This window comes from Numida meleagris, chromosome 4, assembly GCF_002078875.1.
Source record: "Numida meleagris isolate 19003 breed g44 Domestic line chromosome 4, NumMel1.0, whole genome shotgun sequence".
NCBI lineage: Eukaryota > Metazoa > Chordata > Aves > Galliformes > Numididae > Numida > Numida meleagris.
In genome coordinates, this window is record NC_034412.1 from 39,879,588 (window position 1) to 39,898,547 (window position 18,960).

Sequence of the window (18,960 nt, forward strand, 5' to 3'; positions counted from 1 at the left end):
TTACGAATAGTACATGGAATAATTACTATTTGTAAAGTGCTATGAAAAGACAGCTATTAAAAGTAGAGCAAAATATGCAACAAGATCAAAATCTATAGAAATCAGATTTCCCAAGACGGTATGCCAGAACAGTAAGCAAGTGTATTCAAAAGCAGTTCTGTCTCTTAGTTGTATCACCACAACTCTGTAACTGCTTTTTTATTAAATCCAGAAATAACTTTATAAGCTTTGCACTGTTCTTTGGATGGTATGCTGTTGAGCTTAAAAGCATCTCACGAGAGCACATGTATGCACTCAGCACCTCTCTGAACTTCATTACAAATGTGAGTTCCTCAAAAGTGCACAACGACTAAAATAAACTTCGAAGAGAGACCAAATTTCCTCTGCCTAACTGCCAATCTCTGATTAAACAACTTTCATTACCTCTAAGTGGCAGTTTTCCAGCAGCCTGAGACAGTTGATATCTACATGGCTTATCAGCAGTACTTCACTTGAAAAGGCGTAAGTGACACTTGGAATGAAAAAAATCCAGTGCACCAACACACTTGCCTTGAGTCTCCTGCCACAGTGAATACATACACTTCTCAAAAAGTCATTTGTAAATGAAGAGATTAGAAATGGCACACTGTAGCTGACCATCCTTGCAAAAATCTATTTGCATTTGAGCTACTGAACCAAATCCAGGAAGGGCACAGCCCTCAGAAACATTCCACTTCTACAAAGATGTCCTAACGGAAGGGGTTAAGTATATAGGTTTTCATTAGAAAAGGGCATTCTGGTGTAGTTAGCAATAAAGAAATCCATACTGCAGGAAAGAACAGTGAACATCTTGTAGAGTTTGTAGGAAACTAGTCAGGACAGTGAGAATCCCATGATGCCTTTTTTATTCATTTTTTTTTATTCCTTTCCTTTTTTAATTTTCATTATTATTACTGAAGAGCCTTTTTATGTCAACTAAAGAATGGTACAAACTCTTCCAGTTATTTCTTTGAACTCATGCAAGGCACCTCCATTTTCAGCGGTAAGGTGGAAATGATAGTTTCAAGAGAACCATATATTTCAACAAAAGGCAGGTAAATCTGACAGACGTATCAGCTTCTTCCTATAGGACCTCATCAGTAAAGAAACTGCATCTAGATGGGATGACACTGATACCTCTATTTACTGCAGTGCAAGAGAGTTATTCTATCATAAATCAGGGGAATTTAAAACAGGGTAATTCAGGACTAAACAAATCTGATTGTTCAGATTCAGAGCAACCAAGCCCCTTAAACACTCACTCATTTTTAGGTTCGTGTATTATAGTGGGTCAATTAAAGTGAGGGTTTTAATATATGTATATTTTTAACATCTCTGGGTCATAATTTTGGCATTTTGGAATGTCAAGTCCAATAAGTATGTGAGGAATAACTCAACTGATGTCAAGGTCAAAGTAAATGTAGAATAATAAAAGGAAAGAGAAGCCCTGAGAGATTCACAAGGGATAGCATGAGTAGAATGAAATATTACTGGACTTAACACCAGATCAATTGTATCAAATAATCAGGAGGTAAAAACATCATAGCTCTACTAAGTCCATTGGGGATTGCCTAAAAGCTGTACTTTGTTTCTACAGAGTTTTCACATGTGGGAAAAATGTGGCATAAATGCTCAGATTGTAAACAGCTTCCATAGCAGATAGGGGGAGTGGAAGTGGTCTAAGTAAGAATTGATAAAACTCGTCTAAACTTGTCAAGTTTTCACAAAGCACACAATCCAGCTCAATGTTTGGCCCCTTCTCTATGTACCACCTAAACGACTTAACAGGAAAGCCTATGCGAGCTCTCTTGCAGATTTTTACTATGGGACCCAAAATCCTCCAGTCTTTGAAGCCAATAACAAAACTGCAACAGTGTTCAAATTCAAACCATGCTGCAGGCTCTGTTTCTAAGGCAGCTAATCACTTCTGTCAACTTGCATCACATTTTTAGGCACTTGAAACCTTCCTTCTCCTGGTAATAGGAACAGTAAGTGAAGAAGCAAGAAAAGACACATCAGTGAAAACACTGTGTAAAGCAGAGATGGCTTGGAGGGAGACACTCACGTTTGCAGATCTGGCTTTCATCCCTGTAGTATCCCGGAGAACAGACTGGAACGCACATGCTGGTGTGGGACAGAACCAAGCTGCTGTTGCAGGAGGAGCAGGAAAGAGGGCCCCTACCTCTGCAGGTTTTACATGAGGGGTGACATCCTGTAGGGACAGCAAGAGCAAATGTTTCTGTTCAAGCAAAAATAGATCTTTGAGCAAGAACCAAATGGGTCTAGCAGAATTATTCTCAGAGATTCAGTGCCAAAAGTCCCTGTGGAGGTCTAAGCTCTTACTGGTGCTCAAGGCTCAGGTGCAGAACCACAAGCATCCCAACTTGTGAAACATGGCTTAAATAGATTAAGTTGTGCTCTCTCATTTCTCTTTTTACCCATTTCTTTTTTTCTTCAATCTTCCCTTCCCCTTAAGAAGAAACCCACAAGATCTGACCAAGAAGCATCTATCAGAAAACAGTAAGGTTAGGGAAAGCATGTGTCAGAACCTCTTCTCATGCTGCCTCTCAACTATTTTCAGGTCAGATACTCCTGAGCCCAGTGTACTTTGTCTGTTTAGAATCCCCCCTCTGCCAGAACCCTCGAGTGCTTTTCGAACAGTTCCGCACATCCCTGAAGATTTACGTCTACCCCTTCAATAAGAATTGCACCAGCTGCAATCTATTTCAAGAAGCAACGCTAAAAGAGAGATAACGGTCGATTTCACAGAATCACAGAATCGCAGGGGTTGGAAGAGACCTCAAGAGATTACAACCTCTCTGGGCAACCTCTGCCAGTACTCTGTAACCCTTATCATAAAGAAGTTCTTCCGCATGATAATATGGAACTTCCTACATACAAGTTTTAGGCTATTACTCCTTGCCTTATTGCTACACACTACCACGAAGAGCCTAGCCTCACCCACTTGCCTCCCACCTCCTTTCAGATATCCATGCATTCTCTCTATATTTCACTAACGACTTTGTAGGCCTCCACCACATTCCTTCCTCCTAAGGTCTCCTGTACTCCAAGTTTAAGTACTGGTTGTTCACTGTACTTGGTTGTTCAATGTACAGAAAACATATGTTGCCTGCCCTTCCATTTTGAGATGGCAGAACTGCTCACAGCATGCAGCACCCATAGTCAGCAGCAGAACGAGTTGTTCTACTTTCCTTTCATAGTAGCTCCTAACGGTTGATTTGATTTTGCAATATTGCTGAAAACTGAGACAGCATTTGCATAGATTTCAAGATTACCGTACAGATGCCACCATTTTGTACATGAGGCTAGAACCAGTTATCTGTGCATCAATGCAACTGCCCACATCGAACTTCCACCTCTTGCTGTAATGACCAGACCCTCAGTTTTACATGATCCTTCTGCTTCACAGCCAGCAAATCCACTGACTGTTTCAAGTAAGGAAGTACATTACTACCTTTCTTTTTCCCTGCATTTTTGAAAAGATATTTTTATGCCACATCTTGTTTACCTTCCCTGTTTTCTTTATTCTCTGACTTTCTGCTTCTTAGTTTGACTTAGAGATTTAAAATACCACAGCAAAGGAGGCCAACAGATCCTACCAATTTCTTGAAAGGGGATACAAACACACAAAATTATTAGTCTATTTCATTTCTTGATACACCTTTACCTAAAGATTGATGTCATCATTACACCTATCAGGTCAAATGAATCATGAGTGAGAGCAGGCAAAGGAATCAGAGAAATGAATGCATTACATCATGATGGAGATCTTAAATGCCAGAACAAACTGTAATATAAGCTTTGACACAGTCTGAATAATGTAAAACTTCTTTTAAATGAAACCTTTATAGTAAAAGGAAGAAATATCATCCCTAGGCTTAAATTTCTAGGAAGGTAAAATATCTCTCTCAGGGGTCTTTTCTATTAAATGACACTGAATATATTTCGTAAGTCTCTGAGATTTCATTTGTCAAAAACCAAGTAAATAGAGAGCTCCCAGTTTGCTTGAGAGGAGCTTCAAAACATTAATCATCAGCAGTCAGACTGGATTAGAAAACGCTACTTCCTACAAAAGGTGTAGTTTTGGCATCTACACCTTAATTCTAACATGCAGAATTTCTTGTTTTGATTTTCTTCTCTTAAAACAAACTGCAATACTCTTTGCATTGTGTAGGATGCTTTAATATGTTTCTGTTGGGTACATAACAAGAAAAGCAGCCTACTTACTTCTAAGAGTTCAGGAATTGTAAAGCAGCTCAGACACAATTTGGAACATAAGACCACAACATGAAAACTGAAGGAGATACAGAGATAAGTAAAGAAACGGAGAAACAGAAGGCTGGATAACAAAGTATTATTTCAATGCTCCTTCCCCTACACAGATGAAAAGCTGCATCTACCATGCTAGCCTACCTGCAAAGATAAATGAAACTGTTTTTCTGTTAGAAGCTGCAAGAGACTTTTGGACCATTGCTGTAGCAAGGCAAAACTGAAAGAGCATAAATGTGGAAGGGGATGATACTCCGCTTTAGGTAGCAGACTTCCTGAGAAGTTCCTACCAGCAAGAGTTCTGCTTTTTGTGAGCAGAACTTGCATGGTCCTTCGTGGGACACATCCAGAAAGCATTCTCTGTGTCTGCATCCTGGAACAGTGCTGGTACTACACAAACTAGAGACCTAGTAACGGGCACACGAAAAATCTGTTTGAAATTATCCCTGATTATATTTAAGTAGCCCACTTCTTCACAGAAGTGACCTCAGGGTAGCTACCTCTACACGGAACATAGTGTATCGTCATCCCATTCTCTGTGCCACCACCCTCAAGAGGTAGGATTTCCCAGACAGACAGAAAATCTGCCCCTCACTTCCTCCTCACAAGCACAGCCCTGCGTGGTATTCGTTACACTTATTAATCATATTATAGTAGTGGGATAAGTCCTACTAGCCTCAGTATGTGCTCAAGACAGTGGAGCACTGTGGATCAAACAATATGTCACAAGGATCTCTGCCATCTTTCTGTGATTTGAGTCTTCTACAGGGACTACTCACGTTTGCAGGCACCGCTGTCTGTGTAGTATCCCGCCGGACAGTCAGGAACGCAGTGATCCCCTAGGAGCAAGTGACGGGCGTTCTGGCACTTGAGACAGAGGCTGCCTGTGTCCCGTAGGTTGGCCACACAGTGACGGCACAAAGGATGGCAGTCTAAAGGAAGCAGGAGATAATGGATAGTGTCATCACAACTGGACAAAACAGAGCTGCTATAGGGAAACACACTGCCAAGATTTCAAGGAAGACATTATGGACATAATTTTCAGAGCCTCTTAGCTCTTAACTGGCACACAAGGGCAAGATGTCGAACACTGCATTCCCTAATGTCCCAAATCTATTCCTCAAGCTCTTGGCAATGTGTTTTCCCAAAGTGAAAACACTGTGATGCTAAGGAAGAGCACAAGATGGGAATGAGGGAAAGAGGAGAGGAATGCTCCTTGAACGTGGCAATTTCTGACTGCTCCCCTTGCAAACACGCACTCCCAGATGTTTGCAAGACAGGGGATCAGAAACTACCACATTCACCTTGTGCTCTTCCTGAGGATCATGATGTTTTCGCTCCTCATCAGCAAACACATTCTCTGCATCTCTCCTGTCCTATTCAAGCATACTCCATTCCATCTGTCCTTAAGTGAGCATGAGAAAGCTTTGTACCAAAGCCAGTTCAAAGGTCTTTGCTTCTCCCAAGCCCTTCTCTGATTTTAGGTGCTTCTACCAGCAGATTCACCTTCTACAAACACCCCCCTTCGAAAAAAGAAGAGCACAACCTGTACAGCTGTACAACCTTCTCCTATAGTTAGTTCATCCTGTTCAGATTTTCCCACACAAATGAGACATCCATACCCTGAAGAGGCCACAGCAGACCTCAAAGCCAACAGCAGCATTTAGAGTTCACATAAGAGAGCCTCAAAACCATTCTTTTTTTCTTTCTTCCCAGCAGCACACGAACTCATGTCTCCTGACCTTTCCCTGAACTTAGGCACTTCAAAAGATTTTACAACAAGCCTTTTGTATGCACAATAGGGCAGTGTAAGGCAACCTGGAGGCCAAATTAATCCTCATTATGGTAATTCAGAAAATTATAAAGGAAATGACGACTGTCTTGAAAGAAATGTAATTATGAGGCTTGATTCCAGTACCTGGCCTCTTGTCAAATTTCTACTGAAGGTTCAACTTTCTGCCTTTTGTCTGTTACAACAGCATTACTACAGATTGTCAGGCAATCTAAATTTACAAGCCGAAGACAGGCTCACATAGGAGTCTGGGGGAATTCCGCATCCATACCTGCAAGAGTGTAATAGCAAATGTTGTCTAAACCTAATCAAATTTCTTCTGTATGTTACACACATGATCCTCACCAAACAGTGGTGGAAAAGCACAGATGCAGCTCAGAAATCAGTGCAATCCATACTGCACGCAGGATTCGAGGCCCTTAAAGCAGCTACCTCCTTCACCTCTTGACATTACTCAGGGTGTATAATCTGTCTAGTATCTGCCCACACTCCCAACCTTTCAGATGGGAAATTAACAGCCAGACAGGAGATAAAGGTGAGCAAAATGAAAGAGTACGCTTAAGACAGTGACCTTCTGAGTTCTCAATCCATCACTGTCAGGACAATGGTAAGAAGAGCAAAGCAGTACATGAGAACACCCTTAAATCCAGTGACAGACCCCCAAACCTGCTTAAAGCGGTTACTGTATTGCAGATTCCTGACTGCCTACAGAAGAGCTTAATATAACCAACACATCATCCTAAAGAGCATGTCCATCTTTACTGCCAAAGCAAGTCAAGGTCCCAAACCTGCCCTGCCATCCCTCGAGAGACCTGTCCTCTTATCTGCAGCCCCACTAAAGTAAGGGATTGCAAACAGCTCACCATAGAATACAATGCCTGAGATATCATCCAAATGTCCCTAAGTCTGAGATGTAATTGTATGTACAGGGCTGGAGGTGGAGGGGGGAAGATTTTTATGCACTAATATTCAATAAATTAACAAATTCAAATAGTTTCTCATGCTTCCAAGGTCAGCTTCCAAGCTCAAAATAATACCCCTCTAGTTTAATCTCTTTCTGGAACCACTGGTCTCTATTACTGAGAGAATTTGGCAAGAGGCATTAAGTAACTGAACCCTGCAACTGTTCTCCAGTGACTGAGAACAAGAGACACCTGTGTATGATCAATAGGTTCCACAAACAGAGAATAAAAATGGGACAGTTAAAACCCAGGGTGCCTGAAGAGCTAGTATCTTCTGTAAATAACAAGACTCTCTCAAACTATTGCTTAAAAAGCTATGTATCTGCAAAACCAGGTACTGCTGCACTGCAGCAGTACAGTCTTCTCTTTATGGCCTGTTTGCTCCTAACATGTTGAAAGAGATCTTTTCCTCAGCTACTGCTTTATGAGAAATCAGCCACATCACTCTCTTCCTTCTTTGTAAATCTGCAGATCAAAGAGTGCACAACACCAAAAAAAAGAAAAGAAAGCCTCCTGATGCTCATGGTGAATTTGAGGGACACTGGGGAACTAGTGACAGAGTAAAGGAAGAACTGAAGTACTTTGTTTTGGAAAAGATTATTTAAATTTTTCACAGCAGGCTCCCTCAGAAACGAGGATGAAAAGAAGAAGAGTATTTTCTTTATGCTTCTCAGTAACAACTCACACTGGTATCTGTTTCCTGAATCTGCCTTCTTCCTGTCCATCCTCAATCCAGCTCAGCTAGCAGGCAAGTTACTGCCTGAGCGCTTTGGGATTTCAGAGGCTTTTATTGCAAGTCAGTGTGATGTGACTACCCAATTCCATCAGACTTCTTTCAGAACCCGAACTGCATTCTTCAGAGCAGCACGTTACCATCTCGCTCACAGTATGAAGAAGAGTCCCCCTACTCATCTTTTTGAGATTACTGACCTGCCTCCCACTATCTAAACAAAACTTTCTCCTGCTACCCCTTCAGCCGGATCTAATTTTGCCTTCAGTTCAACAGTCTATGCAAAAAAATTTAGCTATCTCTGATCTTCCTATAAAGCATCTTTCAATGTGAAGTACGATACAATTACTTACACTGATTTCAACTTCCAGAGTTACATTATTTCCACACCCTCTTTAGCAGGTAAAGAAAACAAACAAAAAAAAAACACGTGCCGCTCCTACACAGAAAATTATCAATTTTATAATTTGTATGAAATAGTTTTGTAGACATGCAGACAACTGGAAGAAATTATCTCTAAAGTATTTCTAAATACTCATGAAGGAAACTACCTCACGGTTCCATAATTTGCTAAGCTATCAACCACTTGTAATGTTTAAATACGTCTTCCTTCTTAAGGGCTCTTCAGAAAAAAGTTTCCCCGAATCAAGTTTTATATTATACTCTAAGGTAAGGTACTAGGCTTGAAACAGAGCAGTACTTTAAATACCATGTCATTTACAGGCATGTCAGCATGTAAACGCTCTCTGGAGTAAATCCAGAAAGAAAATCAGTCTGATTGATTCAAAAGAACACTTAGCACTGACCACGGTTTTGCAAAGGGTTTGCCTCTCCCTTTAAAGCTCTGACAGGGACTTTGTCACGCAAACAGGTGAGGTGAACTCCATGTTTGCAAGTAGCTGACTGCACATTCTGAATGGGCTGGGAGCTTCTCTGGGCAGCAAACGAGGGGAAAACCATCTGGAGGAAACCTGGCACAAACAAGCCTAGTCCCAAGCAGGGAAATTATCTTCCATCTTCCTCATCTGCCACTTCAGCTGCTGATTTCTGTAGGAGTTTGCATGCCAGTGATTAAGTGGAGCTAAGCTACCAATTTCCTTCTTGCTCTGCTTAGAGAAACTCCAGCTCTTTGTAATGATATCAACGTCTCTCTGAGGGTAGGGCAACAGCTCATTAATTTTACAAGGAGCCAAGTGTATTTCTTGTTGTCAGCGTGTCCCTTCTGGAATTTTAAGAGCAAGGCAGAAAGGCTTGTTATAGGCATCCTCCTGTGTAAGCTCTTCTGGTTTATCTTTGAACATTTTCATGACTGCACGCAGACTAAGAAAGCAAGGGCCCGAGCAGCTGAACACAGGGACTGGGAGTTTCCTTGCAAGGAAGACGTTTTTTCCTAACTGCTCTCACACCCAGTCAGGAAAAGATCAATGACAAAGCCTCAAGACAAGCAGATGACCTATTCAAATTAGAAAAGTTAGTGCTGAGTTTTATGAGACGGACAGGAGTTTTAGCAATGGTGCTATTTTTTAGACTGATGCCTGCAAAAATATCCAGAACTGGATAAAGAGGGAGAGAAACAAAAAAGCACTTTCAAAGCTAAACAACAAAGTATAGAGAAGCCTTGAAACTCAGCAGGGAACTGCTAAAGCCACAAATGTGTTCCTGTACATACACTTCAGATAAGAAATTTTATGAACGGAGCATTCTAAGGAAAATTGGCACAAATTCAACGTGCCCTACATAGAGCTTGGAAAAACACTGATCCACTGAAACTCGTGGCCATTTTGACTTTCTTTTGCTAACATCTGAAATTCTTATTTGGTTAAATGTTGAAAACAAGATTCTTTTTCTATTAACAAGGCAAATGTTCCAATCCTCATTCAGGTAACATGCACAATAACGACATTAACTCGCAGGCAATGGTTTCAAGAGACAGTTGGCTTTCTCCACCCTATGAAATATTTTCCCTGCATGTCTCCTTAAAGTATGACAGGCAGCTGCATTGCACAGCAGTCCCTGTTAGTCAGAACACAGTTCTGCCTGGAGGGTCAGAAATTAGACACAAATGGGAAGATAATTGTAACAAAAAAATGCTGCTTTGGGAAGCAAAGGAAAAAACTTTGTTAGATTCCGATGCATATTGTATATTATGGAAGTGAAAGGGGTTTTAATGCTTTGTTTTCTGGGACAGCTGCTCTTTAACTAGTAATTAATAACTTGCAAGGGTAAATTTAGCAGTTCAATCAGTGCTGAATTAAGAGAATGAGCGAAATTTAACAATTTGGATGTGAAACTCTTCTGTTTGTAGCAGAATTGGCAACACAGATCCTTTTCGTAATCATCAGACATAAATTTGGCACAAAGATCAACACACCTAGGACTGCAGATCCAAGACCAAAGCACAACGTTTTTTTTTTTTTTGTATGGCAACAAATGACTATGCTCCAAGGATTTATAACACTACAGTTAGATAAAGAAGAAGCAGCATCACTGCATCTATCTGCAAGATCCCATGGACAGGCAGAATCCACGTGTTACAATGACCAAGTGAGAATATGTACTGCCCTCTTAAAGGCAGGATGGGCACACAGGAGTCACAGAGCTAGAGCAAAATCAGAGCTGATAGGAGGAACAGTGTCTCCTTATGCTCCTACTATGTTGTAGCTGCAATGCCTCTCCTGTTTTGGGGTTATAGATCCAAATATTACAGACACTCAGTGATACCAGGCGCTATGAACCAAGCCTTGAAAACACATTTCCAGCTTGAGAAGACAACTCTCCAAACACTGAATCCTGTTCAGGGTTTTATGCTCAAAAGTAAAGTTTGCCACTTTACAAGGAGAGGTTGCATTACCAGAACAAAGCTTGTTAGTTTGCAAGGAATGGATGCATCACCGGATTGCAGTTGCTTTGGAGCCCAAAAAGCCAAGCAAGGTTCTTTACAGGTGATTCATCGCTGTCAGAGTAACGAGTCTGGAGGTCAAGCCATGCCCTCCACATTGCTTGCATGACCACACAGTTTGCAATTTCTTCTCCTCATTATTGCCAGGCATTGTGATGCTTACCTACTCACTTGGGAGCAAGCTTATTGCTTCATGGCATTTCTCCAAACTTACAGGAAGCAGTCATATAAAAGGAATAATTGAAGTATGTAGCATGCATCCAGCAGCAGAGAAAACATTCCTGAGATGGAATCCTGGTTCATGATATATAGTGTGATATATATATATATTATTAAATAAAACTTACAGCTATAAGATCATGTTTCCAGCAGCCTTTTTCATAGGAAACATAATGCAAAGTAATGGGAAAATAAGGTGTAAGATATAAAGTGCATACTGCTATGATGTTATAGGACATTAATGAGCATCATTATAGCCCCTGAAATTTTACAGGGCAGAAACAGCTCATCACACTAAAATTACTTTCTGAATTATTTACTGAATTACTTTTCATTGTGTAATAGTCAAGTGTAATTACTTGACCATATGAAACATCTTGACTCCTCACTCTCACTTTCTGTATATCCAGTAATTTTGGGGGATATTTTCCTCTCCTCAGATACTCCGTTCTGTCTCCTCTCTTAGACTAAACATTAACTGTTGTTTACAAGGAAGGTGAAAATAAAATAAAATAATCTGCAGAGAGGAAAGAAATAAGTATTTCGTTAAAAAGAAAACAAAAACCAAGAACACATATGGTAAGCAAAAAGAAGTCCTTGTGAAAGGGAACCATCTAGATTAAATTGAGAATGATAGCCTCTCAGTGGATACATTTACTACATTCATTGCATTTTTCCCTTTTCTTAGGATTCTTTATCTCATATGGAACTGTTCAACCTGACATAAGCCTCACATACTGAATCTTTTATTGATAAAGAAAAAAATGGCTTGATAAAGCTCAGAAATCGCTGGAGCTCTTCCCAGGATATGTTTATATGCATCTGTGTGATGGATTAAAAGTGATTTTTCTTTTTAAACAAGTAAATGCAATCAGTGGCTTTTGATGATATGCTTAAGTGCAGGCACCAAGCACCCACAGAGTATAACCCCTGTGCATAAATCCTATTATCTCTCAAAAATGCACACAGAAATCCTAGCTGTGCCAGTTTTTCTTTAGAGCCCTCAGAAATTGCTTCTCTGAATCAGAAATGTTTCCTTAACGCACTTTAGTGAAGCTCTGTGCGGGACCTAAGCAGCTTTCCTTGCTCTGGGTCTACCAGGGACCCAGGTCTCTGAGAAGAGACCCCAGTCCTGGTAACTGCCAGCTACCACCCTCAGGTGTTACGGTTACCCAAGGCTGCTCCATCCCAGGGAAAACCAAACCAGTGCCAGCTTGCTGCAGAGAGAATTCAGAGGAGGAGGAAAACAAACATCATGCCTTTAATTAGCACAAGGTGCTCTCACAGACTGAAAGGACAGAGAATGCAGTGACAAGCCCAGTGTAAAAACCAGACTGCAACAAGATACAGTTAAATACTTGGCCTGGCAAACGCAGCTGCAGCCCATCCTATTCTTAAGAACATATTCATTATCTTATTATTAACCATATGAATGCTCTAAGGATTGCCAGGTATACCAGTCTGTACATGTGATCTCAAGTCTTCAAACCAAGCAGCAGCAAGTCTGGCAGAACACCTGACTCCCCCTACCTTCCACCAGCCTTACACAATCTGCAATTAATTTCATGCAGCTCTGAAAAAGATTTGTACAGCAGGAATGGCCAGTGGCTTTGCTATGTACTATGCATACTGGAGAGTTTCCTAATGGTATCTGTGTGATATTTCACCCACAACAGGCATTTTGATTTCTTCCTGGTGTGTGCTTGAGTAGCTGGCAAATGCTACAGAAACACCATCCCTATGTATGACCCAAGGCCATCTCCTCTTACTTACCCACACAATACCCCACCAAGTTGAGATACTGCTCTTCCTTGCAGCTAGTCCTGCACCTTCCAGCAGCCAGAGTTGCATGGGGATGGCAGGTTAAGCACTCCAAGTCAGAAGGGCCATGGCATGTCTTGCATGATGGATGGCAGGCTGCGGAAGAAAATCACCACCTGTTGTTATGCTTTCGGTGTAGTCTATCTTACACTCTTCCCTCCCCAGGAAAACAGCCTTTACAATAATCATTTACTCCAACAAAACATGGACATAAAACGACACTCAAAGCATCAGTGACTGGCAAGTTGTGGTTTGGAAGGCTCTTATATCCACGCTTTGAATAAACGAGATGAAAATGCAGACTTGAATACTAAAAAAAAAAAAAAAAAAAGCATTTATTCTCTGCATTAATCAAGGTATAGATCTACACAAAATACAAATAGACCGCCCCTTTTATTCTTCCCTCCAGCATATTCATGTACATATAAGACAGAGTGGGACTGTATGAAAATTATACTGGCACGAGTTTGATATTCACAAGTGGGGAGTGGAGGAAATTATTTCTGCACAAACTCCTCCCAAAGTGAAACCAATAAAATGTGAATGCTGTGCCAGCTCATTAGCTACTCTGTCTCCCAAAAGCTAAACAAAAGCATTGCAGAGCAAGCGATTAAGATTGCTCAAAAGTATTTCATTCAGACTGTTTTTATATCTTTCCATCTTTACAGCCAGATGCCCTATTTCCATGATTTCCACACTAGATCTGAGGGAGACAGAAATACTACAGCAAATGATCTGTAAAAATCTCTTGGAAACTACTTAAGAAAGTTTTCCATGAATAAAAGCAAATGACTTCCAAGTCTCCCACCTCGGGACTCCCCCAGGCTACATACAATTGCTCACTCCCCATGGAAGTTGAGCTTTTCACAGCTGCCACAGCGTACAGCTCCAGTGTTTGAGACCTAATGTGCCAAGTCCCACTACCTTCTCAGCTTCTCAGAGACCATGCCTGTGAATTGAGTGTTTAAAAAGAAGAATCAGTTTGGTAGACAAACCTCTATTAACTGCGCTTCACTGTTCAAAAACTGCCAGAGATACAAGCTGGCAACATACAGAAAGACATCGCTTCCCTGACATTGAAGTTTTGTTTGTAAGACATTTACATAAACCTGGGATCCAGAATTGCATAATACAGCAGTTACCTCAGCTCTAAGGCGGCAAAGCACAACCTTGAAATTGATGAACCTTTACAACAATAAATACATTTACAAGAAATAACTACGTTTACTTGGCAGGCTGTTTCTCCTTGGATAAACAAAACAAATAAACAGAGCGATGGACTGTAGAAGGTGTTCTTCTCCCTAAACTTGAGCCCTCCAAGGGCAGCAACTAATGGAACTTCAGCAAATTTATCCTACTGCCAAAACAAATGCAGGGAAGCCTTACTCAATGAATCTACTGCAAAACAACAGACAACTTTCAAATGACCCTGAAGAGATTAATCAGATTTCAAATGCCTGCATTTCCACATCCACTGTATTTAGAAGCTAATAATTAATGGCACACCCCAAAGGCCACAAGTTTTTGCAAGCGTTACAGAAGATGTAATTGTTGTAGTCACTTGGAAAGTCAGTAGTCAGAGCTATCTGTTTAAATGAGCTCAAACAACCTGAATGAGAAGGCCGCTTGCTGACCAGCGGGCAAAGCTAAGATACAAATAAACAACACTGTACCTGCTACTGATCAAGCACATCCATAGAGGTAATGGCATTTCTCCTGTATCTGCAGAATTCCTTCTTTTTAAACCCTGCCTGACAGCTAGCAGTGGATTAAAAATGAAGCTAAAGCTAATTCAACATGCTTATCTAGCCTAAGAAAAGTAGACCACGTTTCAGAGGTGGCCAGTTAAGACCTCTTCTACAATAGCACTGGCTAAGAACTTCATCCAAGCCTAGTGAAATGAAAAGCAAAATATTTTCAGGGAAGCTGTCCAGGGGAGAAAAACTGATTATAATTTATGATTCAATGTGTATGCCTCCCTCCGTTTGGAAGAGATTCCATTTCCTGAAATTGGACTATTCTATTCTCCCCTGAAAATACTTAAATAGCCTCATATAAATCTGACAGCATCTCTAATTACATTTAGAAATGCATTACAGAACGTGCACGCAATGAAATTCAACAGTATAAGCTGCAGATGCCTGCACTACGCACTTACAGGAGCAGTGATCTTGGTGGTTGAACAGCCCCCCTGGACACTCGGAGAGGCATCTGCCCTCGAGCAGGATGTGGGAAGACAGACAGGCCGTACAGTCCTGGGAAGTGTTCCCCATGCAGCCTGCACAGGAGGAGTGGCACTCTGCAAGGAAGCAAAAAACAAAAAGACAGAAGCTACAAATCGATTTAGCTCTCTCTGTTGTTACTGTCCTAGAGTACAGCAAGATTGCTTTGTCCCCAAAGACAACAGGAAGGTGTTTCCTTTACAGGATTCTCTGCTTTATCAAAGGTAGAAAGGGCAAGAATGCAAGAAGGCTGTACAGCATGCTTCTTGAAGATAAGGAACAACTACAGATACCTGCATATTTAATGGCTTCGCACCCACATAGTTCATCTCCAAAATGGAAAGCTGATGCACGACACTGCATCACTCTCCTCCCTCTAAGAGCTCTGGGCCTTGCAGACTTGGAGTCCAAAATCATCTTTTGCTATCACTCTAGAGTTATCCCAGGAAGGATTTTCTATCCAGCACCGCTGGACAGTTACCATCAGTCATTCTGGAGCAGTCAGAGCAAATGTACAGAGTTGGGCTGGCCACCTGACTTTACAGCTAGCAAAGTGAATGTTCATTAAAAGGATTCAGCAAAAAGGATGAGAGCACAGTTAAAATGCTAAGACTACTTCACTTCAGCCTTTATTGGTACTGATTCTAAAATAAGCCAGTTTAAGCTAAATAATCTGACAAAATAAATATACAAACTGATTATCTAAAAAACCCTACTTATTTTAAGAGCAGTGACTTGAGGCCACAGGCTCCACTGTGTTAAACAAAAAGGAAGACTTCCTGCCCTCTAAGGAGACAAGACAAACACAGGGCTGGAGAGAATAAAATAAAGCAAATCATTTATGCAAGCACTGTTAGCTGCCTGTCAGAGAGCAAGGAAGAGAAGTCAGGGATCCTCATCACAAATGCTATGGTCTTTAGGATCCTACCTCTGGCTCAACTGACTCAAATCAGAGAGAAATTTCCTTGTTTCAGCAGGGAAACCTCAAGTATTTTAAAACCACTGACAGAAATATTTCTGTAGATTGGACAGAAATCCACACGTACAGAGGTAAAAAAATTCAAAATCAGCATTATAACCTACATATGAATGTGCTTTTTTTTTCCCCACGCAGACAGTGCAGGCATACTATTCATCTGCTGTTGGTCTGCATTTTCAAAAAGATGTATCTATAAAATTTGTATGTGAATTTAGATGGGTAGCTCCAAGTCTGAAATGGTGAATATTCACATCCTTCTGCAGTAAATCAAATTACTATTCTAACCCCTTTACTAATACAGAAGAGCTAATAAAGTGAGGTTGTGCTGACATTCTTGCTCAGTGACATAATTAAGCACTGTCACCAAACTCTGCTCAGGCCTGTTTGTGCAGGTCTGTTCACTCACTTGAGGCAATGGTATATGGATTTCTTTATTTAGTTTCTATACCACAACCTGGATTCAGCCACTGCATGAACTGGGAGGTTCTGCATTAATGCCTCCAAGAACCAGTCCAAAGCACTGAAACTTTTGTAGCCTGTGTAGGTCACTGATAAAAGACAGAACCATTCCATAAAGAAAAGACATTTCTTCCTTTTAAAGAGCCCCTAAGGCAAAAAAAAAAAAAAAAAAAAAAAAAAAATCCCACAAACTCCTGTCAATTTGATAAAACACAAACAATATAAATTTATTTTAAATTATGTCCACTTCCAAAAAACATTTTTGACCAGGAAGAAACAACCATCAGTAGCACTATTGCTGACGTTGTTATTACTGTTTCATTATTCAAGTAATGCAGAGTCACTGTCTCCATGACGGCTCTTTTCACACAGGAGAATCATTTCCACACGTTAACGTATTTCTCCTTTGCCTTCTTCTGATGGTCTGTGTTGCTGTGAGACATTCTGTCTCATTCAGCCTGAATCCATATGCATTATTTTCAAGATACTGCAGTGAGTTTGTTGTATTGATGTTCCATACAGCTGCCACAGGCTGCCCAACTGAATGGCTAGCTGATACACTCAGACAATATTTCTCACAACAGTGGGAAACCATACATACCCTAGTGAACACTATCTTAGCCTCTCTTCTAAACTGTAGCCTCAGTGGAAATGCTTCCTACTTGGCATTTCAGGAGCAGTGATGGCACACATGCTGCAAGGCATGCATCAGAAGGGCTTTCACAAAAGAAAAGTCTGCTGAGGAATGTCTCGACCTGCTACAGGGTCTAAACACGGAGGAAGCTCAGTCTTTTCTGAACAGGACTTAATGACTGATCCTGTTTAAAAACAAATCAATGGTAAAAATCGTACACTCAACTTGAAAGAAAAGAAAGCTAAGCTAAGGTGGCCAGACCAGAGTCCAATCATTAAAAAAAAAAAAAAGACCAACAACTAAATCCTTTACTTACAAATTACACGTAGTGTACATTTTCCTCCAAAAGTGTTACAGAGGAACTCAAAGCATGCTAGAAACGAACACAGTACAAAGTGACCAGGAACATATCAAATCCAGCACAGCCTTGTGCTGAAGGCCTCAAAGAACAGTTTCCACCCACAACTCACGTTTGCAGACTCCTGTGACATCCGGGTAGAAGTGGGCTTGGCAGCGTGAGAGGCAAAAGCCGTGCACAGCTCCTTCTGCAGGCTGATGGGGCTGCAGCACATCCTCTGGTGCCCAGCACTGCAGGCAATGAGAGGCCCCTGGGCCAGTGCAGGTACGGCAGGACGGGTGGCAACCTGTGCATGTGTAAAAAGAGCAGTCATAGCCACAGCTCCAAGGAGTGCTCTCTCACAGAGATGGACAAGGCCCAATAACCATGCAAAGTTGGGCATCTTGTAAACATCAAATGGGGGAAAACACTGGTTCAAGTCCTGTTGTTCTCTTTCCAGTTTTGTATTGCGGTTAACAGTCTGACAATCAAAGAGCTAACCAAGCAGCCATGCCTTGCAGCAACTCACATGCTAAGGAATCTGTTCCATAAACGGACAGTGCTGCATCATCTATGATGGAACAGGGAAATATTTTGCCACCATACCTTTAAAAGAACAGCTCTTCTCTTGAATAAATCTGATAAACACAGTTGGGAAAAAAAAAAAGCAACCTTGTACTACTGTGCCACAAGCAATTAATGCTCCTTTAATTTCTGGAACTGTAAACATGAACATAATCTCACCATCAAGATAGCTAGAAATAGCAATATGATTGGCTCAAAGGAAGCAGAAATCCAACTCCTGAATTTTCAGGTTTTCCACTGTTGAAAAATATATTAAGTATGTGTATTTTATTCAGCTCTTCCATTGTCTCGAGAAAATTTTGGAATTGATAGCAATGTATGCTTACGTCAAGAGCACGGAGAAAAAAAAGTCCCCAAGATCAGTAAATCTTGAAGGTGTGAAATTAAAAAGTATTTGGGAAAATCTGACTTTTCTCAAAATGGAAAACAATCAGTAGGCAAACATGGAAATTACTCATTCCTGAACCAACACAGAATAAGAATCAGTGTTGCAACTGAATGCTCTGAGCACAGGCCAACAAAAGCCAATACAGATACATCAACTTGCAGCAGCTGACGAATTCACTCAAATTACAGAGCTTACCCTTGCAGACGTCACGATCCTGATAAAAGCCCTCTCCACAGCTCTGCAGGCACTGGCCGCGGTGCAAAGCCAGAGGAAGAGAACAGGAGGTACAGTGAGTGGCCAGAGGTCCCTCACAGGTGGAGCACGAATCATGACAAGCTGATAAAGAAGCAGAGCACATGGAACTGAAATATTCTATTTTCCCTCCTTGCAAATCGTGTTGCTGACTACAGTATCCTCCAGCCAACAATGTAAACCCCCAGCTGGCAGGATATTCAGCTGTGTGAACTAATGAGAGCAGAAGTGCACTATTAATGACCAGTAACACCGTAGTAACTCCTACTCATACTGCGTGGTAAACATTTATCTCAGTCTTAATACACTTCACATGGCAAAGAGGTTATTTAAAACAATCCATCATAAGAAAACCCCAAAGAAAATAATAAAC

General features: G+C 41.0%; 1 protein-coding gene across 3 annotated transcripts in view; it reads right to left on the reverse strand.

Moving 5' to 3' along the window:
- FRAS1 (Fraser extracellular matrix complex subunit 1) overlaps nt 1–18,960 on the reverse strand; it is a 169,246-nt gene that overhangs the window by 60,955 nt on the left and 89,331 nt on the right. For all 3 annotated transcript variants that reach the window (XM_021395041.1, XM_021395042.1, XM_021395043.1), the window contains exons 16-21: nt 18,531–18,671; nt 17,496–17,669; nt 14,890–15,030; nt 12,684–12,827; nt 5,088–5,240; nt 2,084–2,230 (exon numbers count right to left, since the gene is read on the reverse strand). In XM_021395041.1, the coding sequence (XP_021250716.1) occupies nt 2,084–2,230; nt 5,088–5,240; nt 12,684–12,827; nt 14,890–15,030; nt 17,496–17,669; nt 18,531–18,671 (900 nt within the window). The remainder of the gene's footprint in view (nt 1–2,083; nt 2,231–5,087; nt 5,241–12,683; nt 12,828–14,889; nt 15,031–17,495; nt 17,670–18,530; nt 18,672–18,960) is intronic.